Here is a 26,798-nt window from a genome sequence, read left to right as displayed (position 1 = left end):
CAGCATCTTGCAAAGCCGGGGTGTGGCAGGGGAGCCCTGAGGAGTTCAAGGCAGCAGGAAGACGGGTGTGGCTGTGAGGGCTGGTCCCTGGGGGCGGACAGTGGCCAAGGACTGTCACCTCACCATTGCCTCTGCCTCCTTCTCACCTGGCCAGCCAGGGGCTAGGGTGGACCAGGCAGCCCCAGGCTCACCGTGAAGTGAATCCAGTGAGTTTCCTGGAGCACAATAATGTTGGTGTTGATGGTGGTGGGCTGCTGTCGGCAGGCGGTGCATCACCAGTGCTGGCCCAATGAGTGAGGAAGACGCAGCAAGAGCTGTGTCGTTGGGTGGCACCCGTGGGTCCCTTTCCCTCAGCTACTGCTCGTGGGGCTGGATGCAGACTCCTGCACCCAAAGGAGCCCTCTGGGTCTGGGCAAAGTCACCACTCCTGCTGGTAGGAGTCCTCTCTACTTCACTTCCACCCCAGGCCCCTGCCAGTGTGCCGGGAGGCCCCGGAGGATGGCCCACGTGCCTGGGCACCTGCTTCCCACACAGGACACCTGAATGTAGGGCTGGGTTCCTGGCTTCAGTTCCTGGCCCAGCTCTAGCTGCTCTGGGCATTTAAAGAGTGAACAAGTGGAAAGAAGATTCTCTCTCTTTCTCTCTCAATCATTCTGCCTTTCATAGAAGTAATTTCCTGAAACATACATCAAGTGACTTCACTGTCCTTCACTCATCCAAATAAATATTCATTAGAGGGCCCGGCATGATAGCATAGCGGTTAAAGTCCTGGCCTTGAATGCGCTGGGAAAACATATGGTACCGGATCTAATCCCGGCAGCCCCACTTCCCATCCAGCTCCCTGCTTGTGGCCTGGGAAAGCAGTCGAGGACGGCCCAAAGCCTTGGGACCCTGCACCCGTGTGGGAGACCTGGAAGAGGCTCCTGGCTCCTGGCTTCAGATCAGCTCAGCTCCAGCTGTTGCGGCCACATGGGGAGTGAATCAGTGGATGGAAGATCTTTCTGTCTCTCCTCTCTGTAAATCTGCCTTTCCAATAAAAATAAAGAAATCTTTAGAAAAAGGAAAAGAAAACCAAATGTCAACCCCTCTTGGTCACCCGAGGGTACTGCAAGCACACAGCCTTCCATCTGCCTCTGCACTCCCTAGCCAAGGTGGCTGTAGGTGCCAAGACAATATCTCCCCCAGATGAAAGCTGGGGGGAACTGAAGGCAATCGAAGGCCACCACTGGTCCAGCTTCAGCCTCTCACAGATTCCCCATCCACCCGCCCCAGGACTACAGCAGCCACGAGCCCTGTCTGAGCCAAGTCCCCGGGCAGCTCACTCACCCAGGAGCCTGTCCCCCCTCTGCCATTGAACCACCTGCCCACCCGTGCCACTACTCCCAGCCTCAACCCATCTTCTCATTCACTCACCTGCCTGCCCGCCAATCTCTGCCACCCACCCACCCACTTCTGCCTCCAGTGACCCCTCCCCTTGGCCTCCCACTCACTGGGAACCCAGAAAGAAGGGGCCCTCAGGGTCAAGGGTGGCCAGAGGCTGGACCAGATGGACGGAGTCAGGGACTTGCCTCAGTCTAAAACATCTAAAGCATTGAGAAATAGCAAGGCATTCTTGGCCAAACAAGCTGTATCACAAACAAGTCCATTCTGTAAGGATTTAGTTCTTTTCATTGGGAAATCAGATCTACAGAGAGGAGGAGAGACAGGGAGGAAGATCTTCTGTTGGTTGATTCACTCCCCAAGCAGTTGCAACGGCTGGAACTGAGACGATCCAAAGCCAGGAGCTCAACGCCGCCATACACGCTTGGTCTGAGGGTAGATGGCCCCAGCAGCAGGTGTCAAGCGGTCACACAGGGCCCGGCCAGCAGGACACACTGCAGTTCTGCCCTGTGGTGCAGGAAGCTGAGGCTCAGAGCCCCTGTGCCATGGGGGGTAGCAGGGAGCTGGGCCCGCGTGTCCAAGGGCTGCAGAGGGGAGGGAGCCAAGGGCGGGGGTGGGAGCTCGTTCAAGCCAGACCTGCTGGAGGAGGGACCAGAGAAGCGGCCTGCAGAGCAGCCTCTGCTGCCAGGAGCCCAGGCAGGCACGGGGAGGCTGGCGGCCGGCCGTGTGCGGCTCCTGCCCACTGGCCCACGCGAAGGGGTCCAACCACGACCTCCACGGGCCGGCTCTCAAGAGAAGGCAGAGCTGCTGTGTGAAGGGCCTGCAGCGTGAAAGCGCCTGGAAGCTGCTTGTTTTCTTTAGTTGTGGGAAGTATCTTGCTCTATTTACCTATTTACTTCAAGTAAAGAAGGGAAAGCCATCTTTGGCATCTCTGCTCCAGTTTCACACTCCGAACGCCTCCAAATGCCTGCCACAGGCAGGGCTGGGCCAGGCTGAGGTCGGGTTCCCAGGCTCCACCGCTTGGGGAAAGCTGGCATCGGGAGCCAGAGCCTGCCGTCACACGTGAGCATCGTTGCCACCAGCACCTGTCCCAGTCTCGACGTATTCACAGGACCCCGGGCGGCGAGTGGGCCATGACTCCCCCAGACACGTCAGCTCGTCAGAGGGCAGGCTGAGATGGCCGGACACCCCACTACACCTGCTCCCTCACGGGGCCACCGGAGCCCCCTAGGCCCCTGGGCCCTAGCCTTAGGGGGCCACCGGAGCCCCTTAGGCCCCTGGGCCCCAGCCTCTTGGGGCCACCGGAGCCCCCTAGGCCCCTGGGCCCCAGCCTCACGGGGCCACCGGAGCCCCCTAGGCCCCAGGCATGAGCCTCTTGGGCTCACTGAAGCCCAAACCAGGTGTCAAACCACCTGAAGGCATTTTTACCTCCCTCAATGCCAAGGCCACGGGCAGCATGGAGCCACACAGTGGCAGGGCTCTCTGGGAGCAGGCCAGGCCCTGGGCAGGGTGGGGTGGAGGCTGTCCTACAACTGTCACCTGGATGATTGAGGGACAGGCCTGGCCACAGCACTGCCCGCCTGACTGGCTCATGTGGCCCACTGCTGGGCCGTGAGGTCAGCTGGGCGCCTCAGTCCCTCCCCCCCCACTCCCACTGCGGATTCTGACATGGTGGGTCTCTATGTCCCACCCACCGTCCCCTCAACCGGCTAATCCACCCCTTCAGGTGCCGGGATCCCATAAGGGTGCTGGTTCATGTCCCAGCTGCCACACTTCAGCTATGTGTGGCCTCAGAAAGCCGTCAAGTGGACCAAGTGAGTGGGACCCTGCACTCATATGGGAGACCCCAAAGAAGCTCCTGGCATTACATCAGTTCAGCTCTGGCTGTTGCTGACACATTTTTTTTTTTTTAAGCTATTTGGAAGGCGGAGCTACAGATGGAGGGAGGGAGAGACAGAGAGGCAGAGAGCGCCTCCATCTACTGGCTCACTGCCAAATGGCTGCAAGCTGAACCTGGTCCGAGCTAAAGCCAGGAGCCAGGAGTTTTACTTGTTCCTGTCATGTGGATGCAGGGGCCCAAGCACTTGGGCCATCCTCCGCTGCCTTCCCAGGTGCCCTGACAAGGAGCTGGCCTGGCAGGGGAACAGCCAAGACAGGGCTAGCACACATCGGGGTGCCAGTCGCAGGTGGTGACATAGCCCACTGTGGCACAGCATGGGTCCTTCCATTCAGCTGTACGACAGCAAGGCGGGGCATGGGGCACGCTGCCGCCTGCGCCAAGCACGCACGCTGCTCTAACGGGCATTGCCCTGCCCACTCACAATGGCTGACAGCCGCTCTTCTATCACTGCCGGGCCACCACAGACAAGACAACTTCACGGGGGATCCATGAGCTTGTGGTGGTGCCTGGGTGAGCAGAGCAAGGCAGCCCAGCTTGGGGCAGCAAGACACAGCAGTCCGTGTCATTCTGGCTGTCCCTGGCATCAACCAACTGACCAGGGCAGCTCCCTGAGGGCCCTCAACGGCCAGACCCTGTGCTAACTGGGGGACATGGCAGTGTTTGGCCCTGACGGAGACTACCCCCACCAGCGACCCTTGGCTGACTGCCTCTGCCACTGATGCTGGGACCCAGCAGTCTGCCGGGGAGGGCGCGGGTCCTGGGGCAGCAGCCCACGGTGGGTGGGTGTGAGAGCTTTTCCGCTCCTCATCCTGGGAGCTCTGAGGGGACGGGCAGATTCTGTGGATGACAGGCAGGGCCCTAGTGCCTGAGACCCACAAGACTCCATCTTTGCACCTCCTTCTTCCCACCCCAAACAGGCTGGCAGCACTGCTGTGGCACCCCCAAACCCAGTCTGCCTGCCAGGTGTGTGGGCTGGCGGGAGGCGTGTGCACGAAGTTTGGAGCAAGGTCCAGGGTGCAGACAGCCTCAGCTCAAGCCCTAGGCTCATGAGGAGCTGAGGGGAGGCTCCTGCGCTCCACCACGGGGACTGAGAGGGGTGTGACCAGTTCAGGAACACGTTCCTGGGCAGTCAGTGATGTCACACTCCTTGGGGACTGTATGATCGCCTGGCAGCTCCAGCTGGTCTGGGGGGGGAGGGGAAGCGTGTGTCACATCTAAGTGATGCTCCCTTCCACCCCAAGGCTAGGCTTTCCCTGCCTGGACCTGGGCTCGCCATCCCCAAGGCCTCCCCACCTGCCCCGGCTGCACTGGCCGTGCAGGATTGCAGTCGCTCAACAAGCAATGGAGAACCCTGGCAGCCGACAGGCCGGCTGGCCCACTCGCTCAAGCCAGGGAATTCTTTCTGACAGAGGACAAGAGAGGACAGCATGGAGGGAGGGTGACAGACGCTCAGAGGCTGGGGGCCCGTGCTCACTGGCTGTGCCTGAGGGTGACCCAGGCCTGGAAGTATGTCCGCTGCGATGAGGGGAGCCAGCTCTGTGAGTCACTGTGGACAGACCCCTGGAAAGCAGTGATCGGGGAAGGGGTCCCGACCCCGGATGCCATCCCGCACAAGGCCCAGGCTCCCACCCTGCCTGTGCCCCAAGCAGCGGGCTGGAGCAGACATGGTGCTGTGCCCAAACTGCCAAGCCATGTCCAGGAGCTCAAAGGGTTCCCACGTCTTCATCCCGTGGAGACAAGCCCAGGGCTACGTGCGTCCCACTCGCAGAGCTCCTGGTTCGAGGCAGGTTACTCCAGATGAGCGCTCACGGGACACAGCGCACAATGGCTCGAGCACCTGGGCCCTGCCTTCCGTGCGGAGGCCTGGACAGAGCTCCCGGCCCCTGGCCCAGCCCTGACTGTGCCCCTCACCTGGGGAACTCACCTCTTCCGTGCGGTGCCATTTAGCACTTAGCCTGCTGCTTTTTTACGATCTGCTCTTCGAAAGGCAGAGTGACAGAGAGGGAGAGAAGAGAGATGCTGAGATCTTCCATCCACTGGTTCACTCTCCAAATGGCTGCAACAGCCACACCCCAGCCAGGGCGAAGCCAGGAACCAGACCCCAGCCAGGGCGAAGCCAGGAACCAGACCCCAGCCAGGGCGAAGCCAGGAACCAGACCCCAGCCAGGCCTTCCACAGCAGTGCTGGGGTCCGAGCGCCCTGGCCGGCCCTGACTCCTTCCTGGATGCAGCAGCCGGAACAGCTGGGACTTGAACCAGTGACCAACAGGAAGTTGCTTAGTCTGCTGTGTCATAGCATCAGAGCTTTAATACTTATAAAATCATATATTTACGATTCACTTTGTATTGGAAAGTCAGAGGTACAGAGAGGAGAGACAAAGATCTGCTGTCTGCTGCTTTACTCCTCAAGTGGCCACAACAGCTGGAGCTGAGCTGATCTGAAGCCAGCAGCCGGGAGCTTCCTCCGGGTCTCCCACGGGGTGCAGGGACCAAGCTGAAACTGGGAGCCAGGAGTCAGGAGCCTCCTCCGGGTCTCCCATGGGGTGCAGGGCCCAAGCTGAAGCTGGGAGCTTCCTCCGGGTCTCCCATGGGGTGCAGGGCCCACGCTGAAGCTGGGAGCTTCCTCCGGGTCTCCCACGGGGTGCAGGGACCAAGCTGAAACTGGGAACCAGGAGCCGGGAGCCTCCTCCGGGTCTCCCATGGGGTGCAGGGCCCAAGCTGAAGCTGGGAGCTTCCTCCGGGTCTCCCATGGGGTGCAGGGCCCACGCTGAAGCTGGGAGCTTCCTCCGGGTCTCCCACAGGGTGCAGGGCCCAAGCTCAAGCCGGGAGCCTCCTCTGGGTCTCCCACAGGGTGCAGGGCCCAAGCTGAAGCTGGGAGCCTCCTCCGGGTCTCCCACAGGGTGCAGGGCCCAAGCTGAAGCTGGGAGCCTCCTCCGGGTCTCCCACAGGGTGCAGGGGCCCAAGGACTTGAGCCATCCTATGTTACTGGCCAAGGTGGTGAGCAGCGAGCTGGATGAGAAGTGGGGCAGGTGGGACTTGAACTGGTGCCCACACATGATGCTGGCATTACAGGGCCAGATTAACCCATTACGTCACAATGTCTGCCAACCACTTCCAACACAAAATGCAGATTGTGGAATGAAACGTAGGGAATGCTTGGTGGGAAATTTATAGGAACCATGTGAGGCAGTGACGGCATTGTTGTCTGAACGTCTCACCCAGGGCTGTCAACAGCTTTTCCAGACCATTGGTTCCATTCTTTCCTTAAGGTTTGTGGACCTGGAGAGGTAGCCTGGACACTAAAGTCCTCACCTTGCATCTGCTGGGGTCCCATATGGGCACTGGCTCCTACCCCGGCTGCTCCACTTCCCATCCAGCTCCCTGCTTGTGGCCTGGGAAAGCAGTCGAGGACGGCCCAAAGCCTTGGGACCCTGCACCCGTGTGGGAGACCTGGAAGAGGCTCCTGGCTCCTGGCTTCAGATCAGCTCAGCTCCAGCTGTTGCGGCCACTTGGGGAGTGAACCAGTGGATGGAAGATCTTTTTCTCTTTCCTGTTCTGACTTTCCAATAAAACTAATTTCTTAAAAAAATATATTTGAACGTCACTGTTTCAGAGGGAGACTCTTGCCTCGGGTAGCCCCAGCCCCAGATGGCTCCACAGCACAGAGCTGGATGGAATCGGAGCAGCCGGGACTCGAACCGGCCCCCTACGGGATGCTGTCCTTGTAGGTGCTGGCTTTCCTCAGGTAACTTCCTAAGTGTTACAAAGCGTCCTTTCCTTAACCTTAGCGATCCTCTGCGTTAGGTCAAACTTTCCTCATCATCTATTTAGTCCCGCTGGAAGACAAGGGTGTGTTTGCTGGACTTTGTCTTCAGGGCAACGCGATAATGCCCAACAGTGTTCCTGCGGGCTCAGCCCGGGTGGTCTCCTGCCAGCCCAGGGCCAAGGGCCCGACAACCAGGCGGGGGCGGCAGTCACCCGACCCCTGCACTCGATTGTCAGGCACCCAGCTGAGCTTCCCAGTCACTACACCACCGCCCAGCACCGCCTCCCGCCCTCCCCACGGCGGGCACTGTGCGCCCAGCACGGCACTGCAGGACGGGAGGCGGGCACTGTGCCCAGCACTGCCAGGACAGGGGGTGGGCACTGTGCCCAGCACGGCACTGCCAGGACGGGAGACTGCGGGCACTGTGCCCAGCACTGCCAGGACAGGGGGTGGGCACTTTGCCCAGCACGGCACTGCCAGGACGGGAGACTGCGGGCACTGTGCCCAGCACTGCCAGGACAGGGGGCGGGCACTGTGCCCAGCACGGCACTGCCAGGACGGGAGGCGGCGGGCACTGTGCCCAGCACTGCCAGGACGGGAGACGGTGGGCACTGTGCCCAGCACTGCCAGGACAGGGGGTGGGCACTGTGCCCAGCACGGCACTGCCAGGACGGGAGGCGGCGGGCACTGTGCCCAGCACGGCACTGCCAGGACGGGAGGCCGCGCGGGGGGCACCGCGGGGACCCGGCAGGTGCGGGATGGGGCACAGCCAGGCAGCTGGACGCGGACCGGAACGTGGTGGGCTGCCCGGCCGCCACCCCACGTCTCCGGCTCCCCACACTGACGGCAAGTTTTTGGACCATTTTTTGAGACGTGGGTGGTGAGTGGCAGAGAGGGCGCAGGCTGCCCCGCACCGCGCCGACTTCCTGAGCCCCGCACGCCGCTCCTCGGGCCCTGGCAGCGTCCGCCTGGGCGCGGGGCCTACCCCGGGGAGGGTCCGCCTGGGCGCGGGGAAGGGTCCGCCTGGGCGCGGGGTCCGCCTCGGGGAGATGTCCACCTCGGCGCGGGGTCCACCTCAACCACGGCGGCGCCCGCTTCGGCGCCGCGTCAGCGCCCCGCGGCCCACGTGACCCGCTCCCTGCTCACGTGACCCGCGCTGCGCCCCCTCCCACCCGCCGGACCGACCCATTGTGGCCACTGAGAGGGGACGCCGGCAGGATGGCCCCCCGCCACCGCGGACACGGGGGACACAGTGGGACGGGGGGAGCCCGGGAGGTGGAAGCAGCACTCTGGCGTCTCTGTGCCGCGCCAGGCAGCCGTCGTGCTCGGAGCGCCGGCCATCGCTCGCCCTGGCTGCCCCCGGCATTTTGGAACCGCCCGTGGCTCCGCCCACTCGGTGGACGAGTCTAAAGCCGACGTGTCGGGGGGGTGCTGACTGCCCAGCCGGCGTGTGCTCCGCTCAATTCCGCGCCTTCCGCCCCGCCAATGGTTCCGTCCGCGCGCGCAGCGCCCGACGGGAGCGGGAAGGCGCGGCCGCCATGTTGGACGGGACCTTTCGCGCGCACGGACGGGGGCGGTGGGTGCTGGCAGAGCTCGTAGCGCTCGGCAGGCCGGCCGTGGTGGCGGGCACCGAGGCCCGCCCCGCGCGAGCTCCGCCGGCCCGGCTGCTGGCGTCCGCGCGGCGGCGGCGGCGGGCTCTCCTGGGCTGAGCCGCCGCGTCCCCCCCGCCCGGCGCAGTGGTGCGGCCCGCGGCGCGCGCACGTGTCCCGGCGGCGGCGGCGCGCGCGGTGCGGCCTGGGAGTGCGGGCGGCGAGGCGCAGCGTCGGGCCCATGCAGGAGGCCGAGAGCGTGGCGGCCGGCGAGGACCGGGCCGGCGAGGAGCGGGCGGCCGAGGGCAGGGCGGCGGAGGGCGCGGCCGCGGAGGACCCCGCCGCGGAGCTCCCCGCCGCCCCCGAGCCCCAGCCCGCCGAGCCCCCGCCGCACGAGCACGCCGCCCCGCCCGAGCCGCGCGCGCTGCAGAACGGCGACGCCGACGAGCCCTCCTTCAGCGACCCCGAGGACTTCGTGGACGACGTGAGCGAGGAAGGTGAGGACGCGTGGGGAGCGGCCGCTCCGGAAGGCCTGGAGCGCCGGGCGGAGCTCGGGGTGTCGGGGTGCGGGCGCCTCGCACGTGGGCAGGGTGGCCGGCCGGGTGCGGGTGTGGTGGACGGGCTGGGTGGATGACCAGAGAGGGTGGTCGGGCAGGGTGTCCAGGGAGGGTGGTCGGGCAGGGTGGCCAGGGAGGGTGGTCATAGAGGGAGGCCAGGCAGGGTGGCCGGGCTGACTGAGTGTCCAGGCAGGGGGTTCAGGGAGGGTGGCCGGGCAGGGTGGCCAGGGAGGGTGGTCATAGAGGGTGGCCACGGAGGGTGGCCAGGCAGGGTGTCCAGGGAGGGTGGCCGGGCAGGGTGGCCAGGCAGGGTGGCCGGGTTGGCTGGGTGACCAGAGAGGGTGTCTAGGCAAGGTGACCAGAGAGGGTGTCCAGGGAGGGTGGCCGGCTGGGTGCGGGCGTGGTGGCCAGGGAGGGTGGCCGGGCTGGATGTCCAGGGAGGGTGGCCGTCCTGGATGCCATCGGGTAGCGGAGGGCCCCACTGTCCTTGCCATTGCTGGCCGCCAGGCCCCTGGACAGCAGCCTTTGCCGGCGTGCCATCTGAGTGCCAGCTGGGGTGCCAGCCACTCCGCTTGCCGCCGCCTGCCCGGCCGTGTCCCGGAGCGTGCAGGGCAGGGATGAGGGGTGCCCACCCCACGCACGGTTTCGTCTCTGGCTGCCCACATTCCTGGCCTCGTGCTTGCTGGCTGCCTTCCGGGGGCAGCCCTGCCCACTGCGTGCTAGTGAAGCCGGACTTCTTACGAACCTTGTAAATCCAGGTCAGGCCGAGCAGGCCCTGTAATTGCACGGTGAGTGCTTTACAAGGAGCCAGGCTTGGGCTTCCTGCAGCAAGGGGGCCGCTGCCTTTCCCTGCGTGGTCTGGCTCTTACACGGGGTCCTGACAGGGTCCTGGCGTGGGTGCTGCTGCTCAGGCTCATGTGTCTGTTTATGTGAAGGCAGGTTTACAGAGGGAAGGAGAAACGGGGACCTCCCACTGCACCTGCGTTCTCCACATGGCTGCCAAGGCCAGGGCGGGCCGGTCTGGAGCCAGGAGCCCTTTCTGGGTCTCGCACACGGGGTCTGGTACAAGGAGCTGTACCGTCCTCTGCGGCTCTCCCGGGCACGCGATTAGGCAGGGGAGCCATCACCCCCCAAGATAGCTGTATGTGAAGGTGTTGAGGTAGTCAGAGATGGCGTGTGGTGGCGGTGGCTCCTGGGAGGCTGTTTTCCTGTTGAAATTATTTGACTAGGATTCCAGACCCTCATTTCTCGTCGTGTTCTTGAGGATGAAATGCAGCGTGTATCTGCTGTGCGTCAGAATTAGCAGGTTGGAACTCTCACACGGAAAGCACCGGCCCATTGCTGGCCTCCGGTGCAGCCCGCCCCTGTGAGCCTGTCTGCTCCCCTCAGGGTGCTTCGGGCGCTGCCGAGGCCACCTGCCCACATCAGTGAGCTCACGTTGTGCTGAATGCTTTAGGAAGTGCTTGGGGCCCGGCGTGGTAGCCTAGCGGCTAAGGTCCTCACCTTGAACGTGCAGGGATCCCATATGGGCTCTGGTTCTAATCCCGGAGGCCCCGCTTCCAATCCAGCTCCCTGCCCTTGGCCTGGAAAAGCCGTCGAGGACAGTCTACAGTCTGGCACGTGTACTCCCGTGTGGGAGACCTGGAAGAGGCTCCTGGCTCCTGGCTTCGGATCGGCTCAGCTCTGGCCATTGCGGTCACTTGGGGAGTGAATCATTGGATGGAAGATCTATCTTTCTGTGTGTCCTCTGTATAAACTGATTTTGCAATTTAAAAAAGGAGAAGGAGGAGACGTGCCTGAGTGGAGCTCGGACGATGCTGCAATGGCTGAATCCTCGCCTTGCAAGTGCTGGCATCCCATATGGGCGCCGGTTCTAATCCCAGCCGCTCCACTTCCCATCCAGCTCCCTGCTTGTGGCTTGGGAAAGCAGCAGAGGACGGCCCAGAGCCTTGGGACCCTGCACCCACGTGGGAGACCTGGAGGAGCTCCTGGCTTTGAGATGCTAACCATCACTCGGGATGCTAATGGCACCCCAACACTGGCCGAGTTTTAGTCTTTCCAAAGTGGGGGCGTGAATGCAGAATACGCGAAGAGTTGTACAAGTGTTAGCCCCGTTCCAGGCCCCATGCCATACGTTCACCCACCTGTTCTGAGGTGTCTGAAGGAGCCTCCCGTTGGCACGGCTGTGGGTCTCAGATGCAGTGTGCTGGTCCCCAAGCCTGGCTGTGCCCCACGGGGGCGTCGTAGAAGCGCCTGCACCTGTGGCTTCTCGCAGTGATGATTCTGTTCTCTGATTGGCTGAGTCTTGGCTGACGGGGCCAGACTGTCGCCAGTGGTGATGGCGCTGTCGTTGGCCAGTGGCGGTATCCATGGCATGCACACGAGGAGGCCTCGGTGGGACTGAGGACCGCAGCGCCTGCAGAGGTGCCAGTGCCGGCCGGGGTGGGCAGTCTCCGAGACGGCCTCCAGCTCTGGTTAGACCAGGAGCGCTTCCTCCGCACAGACGTTGGTGGCGGTTGTGGCTTCCCCTTTGCTGACTGAGGTGGCTGGGGCTCAGGGCGGGGCGGGTCAGACAGGACTCCCTCCTCAGGCTTGCTTGCTTCTTTATTTTATTTTTACTGGAAAGGCCGATTTACTGAGAGACAGATCTTTTGTCGGCTGATTCACTCCGCAAGTGGCCTCAACAGCCAGAGCTGAGCCAATCCGTAGCCGGGAACGTCTTCCGGGTCTCCCACGTTGGTGCAGGGTCCCAAGGCCCTGGGCCGTCCGCGACTGCTTTCCCAGGCCACAGGCAGGGAGCTGGAAGAGAGGTGGAGAAGCTGGGACGTGAACCAGCGCCCATATGGGATCCCAGGGGTGCACGGGGAGGATTTAGCCGCCGCGCCGGGGAGTCCGTTCTGTGCCAGCTGTCTCCTTGTGCCCACTAATGGGAAAAGCCGTGCGTGTACTGAGCGCTCAGTTTGCCGAGATCTCCGGAAGTTGTAGCGTTGTGTTTCACTGACATCGTAAAGGGGCTTTGCCTAGGTGTTGCTTAGAAACTGTTCAGAATTCAGTGACTGTCGTAAGATCTAGTATTGTTTACTAAAGTCCCTTTTTACAATCCTTCCACACCTGCCCGTGACGGGGAGGCCGGCCGACTGGTGGCAGAGTGTGAGAGTGGAGTGGGCCTGGCGGCCGCTGGAGCCCAGGCTCCTGTGCACGCGAGGTGTCTGCCCCCGGGAGCTGCCAGGGCAGCGTTCTCACGGGGCAGGCCTGACCGCTCTCCGCCCCGACCAGAGTTGCTGGGAGATGTCCTCAAAGACCGACCCCAGGAAGCCGACGGCATCGACTCGGTGATCGTGGTGGACAACGTCCCTCAGGTGGGGCCAGACCGGCTCGAGAAACTCAAAAATGTCATACATAAGATCTTTTCCAAGTTCGGGAAGATTACCAACGATTATTACCCCGAAGAGGACGGGAAGACGAAAGGGTGAGTGTCCCGGGGTGCCGCCTGGGTGCCAGCGGCTGCCGCGGGGATGGGCGGGGGCTGCTCCTGTGCCCTCCCCGGATGCCGTGCGCTCCGTGGGCTCTGACCCCGCCCCGCGTGCGTGTGCTCGGCCCGCCTCCCTCGTGGGCATTCCGTGGGGACCGTCACATCGTGGCCTGTTGGCTAGTACCTGATACTGGGCTTATTTTCTTTCAATTAAAGTTTAGGAGTTGAAGAAAAGTTTTTATTGATTTGGGAGGTACATACGTGGCTGTCGTTCCTGGTTTGCTTCCGCAACGGGCAGTGCCAGGCTGAGGATGAGGTCCTGGCACCCCCGCTCTGCTGTGAGCGCCAGGGCCGAGGGCGCCCAGAGAGCGTGTGCTGGGCCTCGCGCCGCTCGGGTCAGGACGTGGTTGAGTTTCTACAAACATTTCTCAAATCAGTGCGATGCTGCCACCATTGTCTCTTGTGGGAGGCTGGTGGCCAGGGGCGCGTGCTGCGGGTGGGACAACACGTCCCAGCTCCTTCTCGGTGAGCCTGCCTGTCCCCCGTGAGAGACGGGGCTTAACGTACAGGTGAACACTGAACGCGGGTACAGGACTAAGGTGACATTTTGATGAACTTGAAGCCAGAGCCTTCGTGGGGCTTCCTTTTGCTTGGGGTGTGGAGGGGGGTCTGGGCCGAGCGCCCCGCCTGGCGGTGAGCCTGGCAGTGAGGCCCGGCGGTGGTGAGCCTGGCGGTGAGGCCTGGGGAGGCCCCGCAGTGAGGCCTGGCGGTGAGCCTGGCAGTGAGGCCTGGCGGTGAGGCCTGGGGAGGCCCGGCGGTGAGGCCCCGCGTTCATCCTGCAGGTACATCTTCCTGGAGTACGCCTCTCCCGCCCATGCCGTGGACGCGGTCAAGAATGCCGACGGCTACAAGCTGGACAAGCAGCACACGTTCAGGGTCAACCTCTTCACGGATTTTGACAAGTGAGTGCAGGCTTCCAGGCCGCCCTGGGTCATGCATGCGTCGTGTTTCAGGCTGGGAGTCCCGGGGCCCTGTCCTTGCCGCGTCCAGTGGGCGCTGCTCAGCAGCTGCTGCCTGTCCCCCAGGTACATGACCATCAGTGACGAGTGGGACATCCCAGAGAAGCAGCCTTTCAAAGACCTGGTGAGTGGTCCGAGAGTGCTGTCTGCCTGGCCGTGGGCGGGCACGGTGCCTGCTGCCGGCCGTGGGCTTCACCTGCCTCTCCCCAGGGCAATCTCCGGTACTGGCTTGAGGAGGCGGAGTGCAGGGACCAGTACAGCGTCATCTTCGAGAGCGGGGACCGGACTTGCATCTTCTGGAATGATGTGAAGGACCCTGTCTCCATCGAGGAGAGAGCGGTGCGTGCTCTGCCAGCGGGGACCCTGCCCTCCCAGGCTTGGCAGAGTGGGACCCTGCCCTCCCGGGGTTGGACAGATGGGACCCTGCCCTCCCGGGGTTGGACAGATGGGACCCTGCCCTCCCGGGGGTTGGACAGATGGGACCCTGCCCTCCCCGGGGGTTGGACAGATGGGACCCTGCCCTCCCGGGGTTGGCAGAGTGGGTGGGACCCTGCCCTCCCAGGGGTTGGCAGAGTGGGACCCTGCCCTCCCAGGGGTTGGCAGAGTGGGACCCTGCCCTCCCGGGGTTGGACAGATGGGACCCTGCCCTCCCGGGGTTGGACAGATGGGACCCTGCCCTCCCGGGGTTGGCAGAGTGGGTGGGACCCTGCCCTCCCGGGGGTTGGTAGAGTGGGTGGGAGCCTGCCCCTCCCAGGGGTTGGACAGATGGGACCCTGCCCTCCCGGGGTTGGTAGAGTGGGTGGGACCCTGCCCTCCCGGGGTTGGTAGAGTAGGTGGGACCCTGCCCTCCTGGAGGTTGGACAGAGGGGACCCTGCCCTCCTGGGGTTGGACAGAGGGGACCCTGCCCTCCTGGAGGTCGGACAGAGGGGACCCTGCCCTCCCGGGGTTGGACAGAGGGGACTTTTCCATGAGGAGATGGCTGCCTCATGCGGCGGCGTCTTGGCTCCTGTTCACGAGTCCTGCTTTTGTTATTTTAAGTTTATTTATTGAAAGAGTTGCAGAGAGAGAGAGGCCTTCATTTGCTGGTTCACTGCCCAGACGCCCAGCCTGGCTAGCTGACCCAGTCGAAGCCGGGAGCTGCCCTGGGCGCCCTGCGTGCGGCAGGGACCCAGTTTTGCTCTGCCTTCCCCGGCTGTAAGTAGGAAGCCAAGTCAGAAGTGAAGTCGCCTGGTGCTTGAATCTGCCCTTGAGGGGTGACAACATCGCGGGTAGCGGCGTCACCCCGCAGATAAAAGCCGCCGTGCGCAGGTCGGTGCCCCATACGGGCTGCCCCATTTGGATCTGGCTCCTGCTGATGGCCCACGTGTCTGGACTCCTGTGCCTGTGTGGGAGAGCTGGCCGAGCTCTGGGGCGTGGTAGTCCTGTGGGGAGTGAACCAGTAGGTGAAGATTTCTCTCCATCTCTGGAACTCTGCTTACGTAGGAAGGAAGCCCTGACACACACACGGGCTTCAGTCAGGAGGCTGGGACTCGAGGAGCACTCGGGGTGGCAGGCGGGGGTCGCCTGCTCCGTGCCGTCTGCACATCAGCATTCCTTTTCCTGCAGAGATGGACGGAGACCTACGTGCGCTGGTCTCCAAAGGGCACCTACCTGGCCACCTTCCATCAGAGAGGCATAGCCCTGTGGGGGGGGGAGAAGTTCAAGCAGATTCAGCGGTTCAGCCACCAGGGCGTCCAGCTCATTGACTTCTCCCCCTGTGAGAGGTAAGGGCAGGCCACACTCGGTCACCTGCCTCCTGCGCGGCCTCCTGTCGGGCTTGGAGAATTCCTCAGTCTGAGGGCGGGTGAGCTGTGTGTACATACTTGAGTGTGTGTCCCTAGGAATGGGGGATTGTGGCCGCCTGTTTGTTTTCATGTAGCATATGTGTATGTGTTAGACCTGTTTATTAATGCTGAAAGGGCGGCTTTTGCAGAGAGGAGAAATGGAGAAGGCCCTCCGTGTGCTGGCTCACCTCTGCAGTGGTCAGAGCTGGGCTGGTCCGAGGCCGGGAGCCATCTCTTGGCCTCCCACGCGGGTGCATGGGGCAAGGACTTGACCGTCTTCCACATCCCTGGGTCATAAACGGAGCTGGATGGGAAATGGAGCTGCCAGGCCACAAGCCAGTACCCATACGGGATGCAAGTGCTTGCAGGTGGAGGATTAGCCGTGTGAGCTATAGCGCCAGGCCTGGCATGTATTGTAGAAATTGATTTGCTAGTTGGCGGGGGTGGGCCGGGAGGGCGAGAGCTTGCACTATCTGGTGTGCTCCTCAGTTTGTTGCAGTAGTCAGGCTCGGGTCAGGAGCTTCATCTGCTGACAGTCCCGAGCGTGAGGGCCGTGGTGTGCTTTCCCAGGCCGTCAGTAGGAAGCTGGAGCCCAAGTGGAGAGTCGGCCTGAGCCGACGCGTGGCTGGGCTGCTGGCACCAGGGCCGGGCCTTGGCACTGGCGTCTCCCTGGGGGCCTAGCTTTGGCCCAGCCTCCTGCTCCTGCTGTCCGTGGGGGACACTTGGGCTCAGTTTGTGGCTCCTGGCTTAGAACCAGCCTGACTTGCCAGCAGTTGGAAACTGTGCCTTGTGGGTCTCTGCCTCTCAGATTGTGTGTACAGAACAGGGTCCTCGCCCTTCACTTCTGGAAGGTTCCTTCAGACAGGCCGCTCCGTCCGTGTACCGTGGCCGTGTCAGGTCACATGACCTGCCATGTGGCTGCAGCTTGTCTGTGGCGTCTGTCACGGAAGAGCAGGCTGGTGCTGAGTGGCCTGGGTGTTGCAGTGTGGAAAAGCTCCTTGAACTACTTAGTCTGGTTCGGGGATGGCCTTTCGGGTCTCAGTAAGGGGCTGGGAACGTGACGGGGAAGCCATTGCCGTTGGCAGAGCCCCCCAGCTCTGTCGGGACATCAGGGGCCCAGGCCGAGCCCCCCAGCTCTGTTGGGACGTCAGGGGCCCAGACCGAGCCCCCCAGCTCTGTTGGGACGTCAGGGGCCCAGACCGAGCCCCCCAGTTCTGTTGGGACATCAGGGGCCCGGGCCGAGCTCCCCAGCTCCGTTGGCTTGTGTGGGTCTTGTGGCAGCAGGTGGCTGGGCTGGAGCTTCTGGTCAGGTCTGCCGCACCCTCGGCTGGGCTCTGCGGTCAGAAGTGCGCGTGCCTCTGGGCCCCGAGGCCTGTTGTGCTCCTCAGTGTCGGGCTGGCGCTGGAGCGCATCGGGGCGCGTAGTGCTGCTGCGGGGCGAGTGAGCACCGTGTGCGTGGGGGCGCTCATCAGCCCCCCACCCGCAGCGCCGCGTCCTCACCGAGCGCACGGTGTGGGGCAGAATGAGGACGCAGTGTGGCTGTCCCGCAGGTACCTGGTGACCTTCAGCCCCCTGATGGACACGCAGGACGACCCCCAGGCCATCATCATCTGGGACATCCTCACCGGGCACAAGAAGAGGGGCTTCCACTGCGAGAGCTCCGCCCACTGGCCCATTTTTAAGTAAGTGAACGGGAAGGGGTGCCTGCTGGGGCACGTTCTCCCCGTGGCTGCCCAGCGCTTCCTCCTCCTCCTCCTCCTCCTCCTCCTCAGGTGGAGCCACGACGGCAAGTTCTTCGCCAGGATGAGCCTCGACACCCTGAGCATCTACGAGACCCCCGTGAGTGCCCTGGGCAGTGGGTGCTGGGGCTGGCTCACTGCTCTGCTCTCCTGCTCCGAGTTCTCACCAGTTCCCTCTTGTCTTGGGCAGTCCATGGGCCTTCTGGATAAGAAGAGTCTGAAGATCTCTGGGATAAAGTGAGTGTGTGTGAGACACTGCTGTGTGCTGGCCTCGGCCACCCTCTGCCCTCCTGGGGACTTGGAAGTGAAGCTGTGGTTTCCGGGTTGCCCTCCGCGGGCTCCCCACTGCCTTGGCAGACGGCTGTGGCTACTTGTAGACGAGAGTGGAGTGCAGCAGGCCCGTGCCAGCCCGAGCCCGTCCGAGCCCGTGGGTGGAGAGCGTCCCCGAAGAGCCAGGCTCCGTCTCCGGTGCCCTGGGGCTTGGGAGCGAGTTTGGCCGCTGTTTCTACTCCTCTTGCAGTCACAGGAGACTGGATGAGTCCAGCACTGTGCAGTGGTCAAGCCACAGCCTGCAGTGCCGGCTTGTGCCCCAGCTGCAGTCCAGCTCCCTGGTGAATGCCTGCAGGAGCAGTGGACGGTGGCCTCAGTGCTTGGGTCCCTGCCTCCACGTGCGACCCAGCTCCTCGCTCGTGGCTGTGGCCTCGCCCGCCCTGGCCATTGCGGCCACTTGGGGAATGGGCCAGTGGGCGTAGGCTCTGGCTTTCAGGGAAGTGGGCGAGCCTGGAGCGGGGCTGACTCACGGCCGTGGGGTACAGCAGGGCACCTGCAGCGTCGTTTGTTCCTTCTGTCTCCACGTTCTTACAATCACAAGGAAACCGAGAGTGGAGCGTGCAGCATGCTGTGCACGGCCGTGAGCTCGCACGGAGAACAGCTGCTCCCGCCCGGTCCTCGTCCCTCGGCCTCGTCACAGCCGTGTGGTGGCCGAGTGGGAGGGCCGTGCGGCTTGGTGGGTCTGTTTGCATCGCTGTTAGCAGCGGGCAGAGCGTGGACGGTGGAGGCCAGTCCTTGGGGAGTGGGGACAGTCGCGCTCCCGTGACTGCCTCAGCCCCGCTGCCAGCGGTCGCGGTGCCGGGCTGGGCTTGGCACAGTGGCTGCGTTCTGTGTCACTTCTGCCCGCCTGATCACTCCGTGTCTTGTTCTCCAGAGACTTTTCTTGGTCCCCTGGTGGCAACATTATAGCCTTCTGGGTGCCTGAAGACAAGGACATTCCTGCCAGGGTGACCCTGATGCAGCTGCCCAGCAGACAGGAGATCCGGGTCCGGAACCTCTTCAACGTCGTGGACTGCAAGCTGCACTGGCAGAAGAACGGGGACTATCTCTGTGTGAAAGTGGACAGGACCCCCAAAGGCACGCAGGTGCGCGGGGCGACACGCGGGGCCGGTCGCTGCTGGAGGGTGCTCGCGGTGTCCTTGAGGCCTGCCGGGGGTGACCAGGGCTCGGTGGCTCCCAGCGGGAGTGGAGCTTACGTCTCAGTCCCCCGTGGGTGGCAGCTCAGGTGCTTGTGTCGTTGGCTGTTTCTTGGCCATCGGCAGCAAGTTGGCTGGAAGGTGATGCAGCTGGGACCCCCAGTAACATGCAGGTGTCTAAGGCGGGAGCTTAGCATGCTGTGCTACCGTGCCAGCCGCTCCGCTACGCCTTCTGGATACGTAGCTGCACCGGCTAGGTGTGGTCAGTGACTCCCGTGTTTCTGTGTAAACATGTCTCACCTGTCTCGCTCGGGGGCTTCCAAACGCATCACGTGAGGCCCACCCCACCAGAGTGCGGCTGGCGTTGATTCGAGACCATGCAGCGGTCAGTCGGTTCGGAGGCTGTCGCAGTCACGGTGGCCCGCAGCCAGAGCTGCAGCTGCCAGGTTGGACATCATTGCCTCGATGCAGCTCTGTGCCCGCAGGTGTCACCCACAGCCCCTCTGGCTCCTGCCAGCTGTGTGCAGCAAGAGGGTGGACGGTGTGCTCCGTTGCTGGGCCAGGCACACTGTGGACATTGATGGGCCGTGCCGAGTGTGACTGTGGGCCACAGCCCGCGACAGTCCCCAGGCATGCATCCACGGCACACTGCCGACCAGCGGGGCGTGGCCAGGCGGCACCGGGGAGCCCTGGGTGCTGGGTTGGCCTCGGCCGGCCTTCCAAAGGCTCAGTAGTGGTCAGGCCGGTTGGTTCCACCACAGGGGCCTGCGGCCGTCACCGCAGCTGCTCGTGGGGTTAGGTGTATAGTCTTGTTTTTCTTACACCTTCAGTTTTAGAATTTCTTTTTTTTAAACAGGGTGTTGTCACAAATTTTGAAATTTTTCGAATGAGAGAAAAACAGGTGCCCGTGGACGTGGTTGAAATGAAAGGTCAGTTTCGATTCATGTGGGTGTGTGGTGTGTGTGTCGGCTGTCAGCCCAGAGCTGCTCATGAGCTGGGCTGCCGGGCTCTGCCCCTGCAGGTGCCACGCTCTGTGAGCCCACGGGGCTGGGCCAGAGCCTGTAGCTGGCGTGCGCGGAGCGGGTGCTCGGCTTCTCACCGCTCGGCCTGAGTAGTTGCTGTTCATCCTGAGGTTCTGGGTGTTCCTTGAGCGTTCCCCTGAGCAGTGAGCTGTTCCCCTGAGCAGTGAGCTGTTCCCCTGAGCAGTGAGCTGTTCCCCTGAGCAGTGAGCTGTTCCCCCAGCAGTGAGCTGTTCCCCTGAGCAGTGAGCTGTTCCCCTGAGCAGTGAGCTGTTCCCCCAGCAGTGAGCTGTTCCCCCAGCAGTGAGCTGTTCCCCTGAGCAGTGAGCTGTTCCCCTGAGCAGTGAGCTGTTCCCCCAGCAGTGAGCTGTTCCCCCAGCAGTGAGCTGTTCCCCCAGCAGTGAGCTGTTCCCCTGAGCAGTGAGCTGTTCCCCTGAGCAGTGAGCTGTTCCCCTGAGCAGTGAGCTGTTCCCCTGAGCAGTGAGCTGTTCCCCTGAGCAGTGAGCTGTTCCCCTGAGCAGTGAGCTGTTCCCCCGAGCAGTGAGCTGTTCCCCCGAGCAGCGAGCTGTTCCCCGAGCAGTGAGCTGTTCCCCGAGCAGTGAGCTGTTCCCCCAGCAGTGAGCTGTTCCCCTGAGCAGTGAGCTGTTCCCCCAGCAGTGAGCTGTTCTCCGAGCAGTGAGCTGTTCCCCTGAGCAGTGAGCTGTTCCCCTGAGCAGTGAGCTGTTCCCCCAGCAGTGAGCTGTTCCCCCAGCAGTGAGCTGTTCCCCTGAGCAGTGAGCTGTTCCCCTGAGCAGTGAGCTGTTCCCCCAGCAGTGAGCTGTTCCCCTGAGCAGTGAGCTGTTCCCCTGAGCAGTGAGCTGTTCCCCTGAGCAGTGAGCTGTTCCCCCAGCAGTGAGCTGTTCCCCGAGCAGTGAGCTGTTCCCCTGAGCAGTGAGCTGTTCCCTGAGCAGTGAGCAGCTCCCCTGAGCAGTGAGCTGTTCCCCCAGCAGTGAGCTGTTACCCTGAGCAGTGAGCTGTTCCCCTGAGCAGTGAGCTGTTTCCCCAGCAGTGAGCTGTTCCCCTGAGCAGTGAGCTGTTCCCCCAGCAGTGAGCTGTTCCCCTGAGCAGTGAGCTGTTCCCCTGAGCAGTGAGCTGTTCCCCTGAGCAGTGAGCTGTTCCCCCAGCAGTGAGCTGTTCCCCTGAGCAGTGAGCTGTTCCCCTGAGCAGTGAGCTGTTCCCCCAGCAGTGAGCTGTTCCCCTGAGCAGTGAGCTGTTCCCCCAGCAGTGAGCTGTTCCCCTGAGCAGTGAGCTGTTCCCCTGAGCAGTGAGCTGTTTCTCCAGCAGTGAGCTGTTCCCCTGAGCAGTGAGCTGTTCCCCCGAGCAGTGAGCTGTTTCCCTGAGCAGTGAGCTGTTCCCCCAGCAGTGAGCTGTTCCCCCAGCAGTGAGCTGTTCCCCTGAGCAGTGAGCTGTTTCCCCAGCAGTGAGCTGTTCCCCTGAGCAGTGAGCTGTTCCCTTGAGCAGTGAGCTGTTCCCATGAGCAATGAGCAGCTCCGTGTTGTTTCTGTCCCGTCGGGGAACTTGGCGCGTAATCTCCAGTTTTCATGTTTACCTAGAGAAAGCCTCCTGGCCATGCTGACATGCTGCCCGTATGAGGTGCACGGGAGCCTCTCCCGCCCTGGCCATGCTGCCCGCCCTGGGCGTGGGGGAGCCTCTCCTACCACCGGAGTGTCTAGGGCGTCCTCTGTGGGCCACACCGCACAGTCGGCTTGAAACCAGCCCGCTCCAGGCTGGCTGGACTTTGAGTCCTGTCCTGGGTTCCCTTGGCAGTCCTGCCCCCCTGCCCCCGTCTTCCGGGCATCACATCCCGCTGGCTGGACATTCCCACCACGTCCCAGCCACACAGGACACAGCTGCCACGGTCCTGACTGGGAGAGGCCCAGCGGGGGCAGAGGACAGCTTCGCTCGGGCATCTGCCGTGTCGTGGCTGCTGCTCCTGCAGCTCTGGCAGGAAGGGTTTCTCGAGGGGGCGGTCTGCTGACAGAGGCGTGTCTGGTCGCTGTGCAGAGCCCATCATCGCGTTTGCCTGGGAGCCCAACGGCAGTAAGTTCGCTGTGCTGCACGGGGAGGCCCCACGCATCTCCGTGTCCTTCTACCACGTCAGGAGCAACGGGAAGATCGAGCTGAGCAGTGAGTGGCCCGGGCCCTCGGGGCGGGGGCGGGGGCAGCCGGGCATGGACTGGGCCCATGTGGGTCCCAGCACGGACGAGGCTGAGCCTGTAGCCGCTAGGCCATGGCACTGAGCCCCTAAATTCTGCTTTCAACATTTTAAATTAATTCATTTGAATGGCAGAGAAAAGTGTCTCCCAAATCTACTGATTGGTATACTCCCAAAACGTGTGCAACAGCGAGGGCTGGGCTGGACTGAACCAGGAGCCTGAGCTCGGTCCAGGTCTTCCTGGGGAAGGGTCTCGATGCAGCCGTCTGCACCGTCAGCACTGCCTGCCAGGGCCCCTTGGCTCTGAGGAGCCTGCCCTGTCACACAGTGAGCTCTCCTGCAGGCCGGGAGGGCAGGCAGCCGGGTTCCCTGTCGCTGGGCACCGTGGGCTCCTTTCCTGAGGGCAGGCAGCCGGGTTCCCTGTCGCTGGGCACCGTGGGCTCTTTTCCTGCAGGCCGGGAGGGCAGGCAGCCGGGTTCCCTGTCGCTGGGCACCGTGGGCTCCTTTCCTGCAGGCTGGGAGGGCAGGCAGCCGGGTTCCCTGTCGCTGGGCACCATGGGCTCCTTACCTGCAGGCCGGGAGGGCAGACAGCCTAGTTCCCTGTCTGGGCACCATGGGCTCCTTTCCTGCAGGCCGGGAGGGCAGGCAGCCGGGTTCCCTGTCGCTGGGCACCATGGGCTCCTTTCCTGCAGGCCGGGAGGGCAGATAGCCTGGTTCCCTGTCTGGGCACCGAGGGCTCGCCGGGTTAGGGTGCTCGTGATGATGTGTGTGCCGTCAGGGACGAGTTCTCTGTCCAGCTAATACAAAGTGAAGGTGTGGCGTTGCACCCTTTGCCTGCGTGCCCCTAGCTTTAGGCGTGTGGAGTGATGGTGCAGCCGAGGCAGGGCTGTGGGGGCACCGCTGGCAGTGGGCACTGCGTTACGGACTTTGGAGTCATGATGCCTTCCTTCCTTCCAGAGATGTTCGACAAGCAGCAGGCAAACACCATCTTCTGGAGCCCCCAGGGACAGTTCGTGGTGCTGGCTGGCCTGCGGAGGTGGGTGGCCCCGCCGCTCTGGGCGCTGTGCTGCAGGGTGCTCCCTAGGAGAGGTGGGCGTGTCCTTGGTCAGAAGTCTCTCTTTGGGAGCTGGGCCGTGGGGTGACAGGTACCCCTGACCACTCACGGGTCTCCCCTCAGCGACTGCAGACCTGGGTGTGGTGTGGGAATAGTTCCTTTGCCTCTGGCCGTGCACCAGCGAGAGTGCAGGCTGGCATTCTGCCCTCACTTCCTGCTTTGCGGCAGGCTCGGGGCACTCGGTGTGGGCTTCCCGTAAATTTATGACAGGCTGGATTTTCGTGAGTGCTTTTGTGCGGCCCTGGAGTGCTGGCACTGTGCAGATGGCCCTTAGCAGGGGAGGGGCTCGGCGTGCCTGCTGGGAGGGCACTGCTGCCGCCCGCAGCCTGCTCCTTGCATGCGGATGCCGTCCTGACCCTGGGAGCCGCAGAGGCCCCGGGGCCCGCAGCGCTGGCTGCCTGTCCTGGCCGTCACCCTGTGCGCTGGTGCTGCAGGGAGACAGGCCTCGTGTGCCCCTGCCCCACAGCATGAATGGTGCCTTAGCCTTTGTGGACACCTCCGACTGCACGGTCATGAACATCGCGGAGCACTACATGGCCTCTGACGTTGAGTGGGATCCAACCGGGCGCTACGTGGTCACCTCTGTGTCCTGGTGGAGTCACAAGGTGAGGCCGTCGAGGCTGGCGTCTGTTTCCCCTGTCTCCTTAGAGGAAGCACTCATTGTGTTACCCTCTGCATGTGTAGCAAAAGGGCTCAGATTGGTGGCAGGGCATATGTTAGGATTCTGAGCTGGTGGGACAGGCGGGCCTGCCTGGGGGAGATGGTCCACCCTGGGGACCAGGACCCCTGGGATGGGGAGAAGCAGTTAAGTGTGAGCAGTTTCTGGGGGTCGGAGGTCCCTGCACAGCACGCTGCACAGTGGTACTCAGCAGGCGTGGGATTGTGGGCGCAGGGCTAGCTGAATGCTGGGACCACTCGGTGCAGGCCGCCACGGCCTGTGGGCTAACTTGGGGTGGATCTGTGGTGGGTCAGAGGCCTGAGTGACGCCAGAGGTCCACGCCACGTCTTGGGAGCGTTGTGTGTGTGAGCACCAGGCTTGCCGAGTGCTCTCGGCAGCACAGCAGATCTGTGACGTGGAGGCAGAATTGAGGCAGGCGGGCGGCGCCCAGGGGCTCGGAGAGTGCGAGGGCGAGAGAGACCCTAGCATCTGGGGCTGGTCGGTGACGGGGATCTGTGTCAAGAATAAGCTAAGGATTGTCACTTGTTTGGACGACATCAGACTACAGGTGAATGCGTCAGAAATACCCATGATGATCAGCAAGAAGAGTTGAAGATAATGATTTTTGGTTTTTGTTTTCCGGTTCTGTGTCGCCATCCCCGAGGCAGGCACCCTTGCCTGCGTACTGTGTGTCTGATGGGTCACTTAGGTTGCCTCTCCAGCAGGGGGCGCCTCAAGGCACTGCCTCTTCAGGGAGACGGAACAGAACTTGGTGGGGTGGGTGGAGGTGGATGCTGTTTGCTGCCCTGACCTCTGTCGCAGACGGGTTAGTGGCTGCACCCTGAGCAGTGCCGTCAGCTGGGCAGTGTGGGGCAGCTTGGCACGGCCATGGCTGTTGCAGGTGGACAACGCTTACTGGCTGTGGACCTTCCAAGGACGCCTTCTGCAGAAGAACAGCAAGGATCGCTTCTGCCAGCTGCTGTGGAGGCCTCGGCCGCCGACTCTGCTCAGCCAGGAGCAGATAAAGGTACTGCCAGCGTCGGGTCCGGGCTGTGACTGGGGGCACAGGAGGCTTGTGGTGTTAGGCCACAGCCGGGAACAGCCTGAGTCGCGGAGCCTTGGGCCTGGCAGAGGCGGTGGTCCGTAGCTCTGGCCTTGGCCTCATCCCGCCTGGCTGCTCTTTGTTCCAGCAAATCAAAAAGGACCTGAAGAAGTACTCAAAGATCTTTGAACAGAAGGACCGCCTGAGCCAATCCAAAGCTTCCAAGGTGAGCCTCTTGCCAGGGCGCGCTGTGGAGTGGCGTGTGTGCCCGAGGCGGGCCGGGTGCCACGCGTGTTCCCTGACTGTGCTGTCTGCCTAGGAATTGGTGGAGAGGAGGAGAGCTATGATGGAAGACTTCCGAAAGTACCGGAAGGCGGCCCAAGAGCTCTACGTGGGGCAGAAGAACGAGCGTTTAGAGCTGAGAGGAGGTAAGCAGGGCTTGGGTGGCGCCCCGCTCCAGGACTGGCTCCCTGGGCGCCTAGCTGCGTGCCCATGCACACCGCCCAGCTCAGTGAGCCCGGCCCATGCACACCGCCTGTCCTTTCTCCGCAGGCGTGGACACGGATGAGCTGGACAGCAACGTGGACGACTGGGAGGAGGAGACCATCGAGTTCTTTGTCACCGAGGAAATCATCCCTCTGGGGGGTCAGGAGTGACGGGCGTGCCCGTGCGGTGAGCCCGGACCCCTTGCTGCTGCCCCGTCCAGTTAGGGCATGGAGCGACCTGGCTGTGGGCCAGAGGGGGCTGGGCCCCCGGGTGGCTTCAGGGGACACACGAGAGGCTTCCCAGCAGCACTGGTCAGGCCCGGCCCAGAACTTCCCAGGCGGGCGGTGAGTGCCGGGCACACAGAGTCCCGCATCACAGAGCGGGATCCTCAGGCCCCAGCCCTCCGCATGCGTCGAGGAGTGAGCTGCTCTGGCTTCGGGCTGCTTAGTGTTGTTTGGTTGCTGGCCCCGTGGCCCGGCGTGGCTCACGGCCTTGAGCAGGCCACACGTCGCCCAGGGCAGAGAGGTTTTAGGGTCTCGGCCCCTTGTGGTCGCCTCAAGGATGCTTCCTGTGTTCCAGCCCCGTCACCGCCGGGCCAGGACAGTCTCCGCCTGTGGAAGTCAGCGCCCGCCGCGCGGCCCGTGCCCACTCGGCTCCCCACGTCCACTCTGTGCCTTCAGACCTCTGGGTCCTCAGGAGGGGAGGCTTGAGGCACCGCCTGCCCCTCCGGGGCTCCCTCCACGCCGCCAGGATCTGCTGCTTGGCCTCTGCAGGTTTCCGGGTGTCCCTTCCAGGGCTGCGGGCTGCTTCCGCCTGCCGACTCCTTCCTGTGGGCCTGCATGCAGGTGGGCCAGGTTCTCTGAGCAGGTTGAACGTGGAATAAAGCCTGTGACTCAGCCGCGTCTTCTCTGTCTGCCTCGGCCCGGCTCCCGGAAGGGCGCTAGGCCTGCCTCTTGCAGGGAGCTGCTCCTGGCTGTCTCCAGGAGGCCGGGGCGGGTCCCCAGCACTTCCTTTGGGGCTGAGACTCCTGCCGCTGCACGGGGTGGTGGGGACTGCCTCCCTGCCTAAGCCGCGTTCCATGTTTCTGAGTACTGGGCTGGCACAGACGCCTGGGGAAAGGGCCAACCCCCGCACCCTCTGCCTGCTGACAGTTAACTGCCAAGTGGTTGGCATTAGGAAACGTGCCCATGTGGACGAGAGGGGCTGCCAGGACCTGGTGTGTGGGAGTTGCATTGCTGTGTGGTCTGTGACGCTGTGCCAGCCGGCACCACCCTGCAGGGCCGGGCCAGCTGACAGTGCATTGACTCCCCCAAGCACTACGTTGAAACAGCGCCACGTCTCGAGCGTGGCACGGTGCCAGCCGTGGCGTGCAGTGTGGGCTTCTCAAGCGTGGCACGGTGCCAACCGTGGTGTGTGGTGTGGGCGTCTGGAGAAGGACTGGCTTGTGCCTGGAGTGGCTGCTGCCGGGCTCCAGGGCCCTGTGATGTGCTGTGCAGAGGAGCAGGCTCCCTGTGGAGCAGAGTGAGGGTTCTGTGGTAGCCCAGAGGGCTGTCCTGCTCCCCGGGACCCACCTG

General features: G+C 63.2%; 1 protein-coding gene across 1 annotated transcript; it reads left to right on the top strand.

The window, feature by feature from the left end:
• Positions 1–8,872: 8,872 nt before the first annotated feature.
• Positions 8,873–26,046, top strand: EIF3B (eukaryotic translation initiation factor 3 subunit B). The gene is made up of 19 exons (XM_058680749.1): positions 8,873–9,131; positions 12,468–12,660; positions 13,506–13,625; positions 13,749–13,806; positions 13,893–14,021; positions 15,289–15,446; positions 17,057–17,188; positions 17,279–17,345; positions 17,436–17,482; positions 18,450–18,660; positions 19,568–19,640; positions 21,774–21,896; positions 22,882–22,960; positions 23,505–23,643; positions 24,598–24,723; positions 24,887–24,964; positions 25,058–25,166; positions 25,291–25,410; positions 25,804–26,046. Exons 1-18 carry the CDS (start codon positions 8,876–8,878, stop codon positions 25,392–25,394), a joined length of 2,202 nt encoding a protein of 733 aa, XP_058536732.1. The 5' UTR covers positions 8,873–8,875; the 3' UTR covers positions 25,395–25,410; positions 25,804–26,046.
• The last annotated feature ends 752 nt before the right edge of the window (positions 26,047–26,798 follow it).

The sequence above is a fragment of the Ochotona princeps genome, chromosome 24, assembly GCF_030435755.1.
Source record: "Ochotona princeps isolate mOchPri1 chromosome 24, mOchPri1.hap1, whole genome shotgun sequence".
NCBI lineage: Eukaryota > Metazoa > Chordata > Mammalia > Lagomorpha > Ochotonidae > Ochotona > Ochotona princeps.
This window is presented reverse-complemented; position numbering and strand designations above follow the sequence as displayed.

Bases quoted from the DNA above. Each gene is read 5' to 3' on its own strand.
- EIF3B (XM_058680749.1), top strand. From the start codon at position 8,876: ATGCAGGAGGCCGAGAGCGTGGCGGCCGGCGAGGACCGGGCCGGCGAG. The intron at 13,807-13,892 runs GTGAGTGGTCCG...GCCTCTCCCCAG, and splicing joins AGCAGCCTTTCAAAGACCTG to GGCAATCTCCGGTACTGGCT. The intron at 18,661-19,567 runs GTGCGCGGGGCG...TTTTTTAAACAG, and splicing joins GGACCCCCAAAGGCACGCAG to GGTGTTGTCACAAATTTTGA.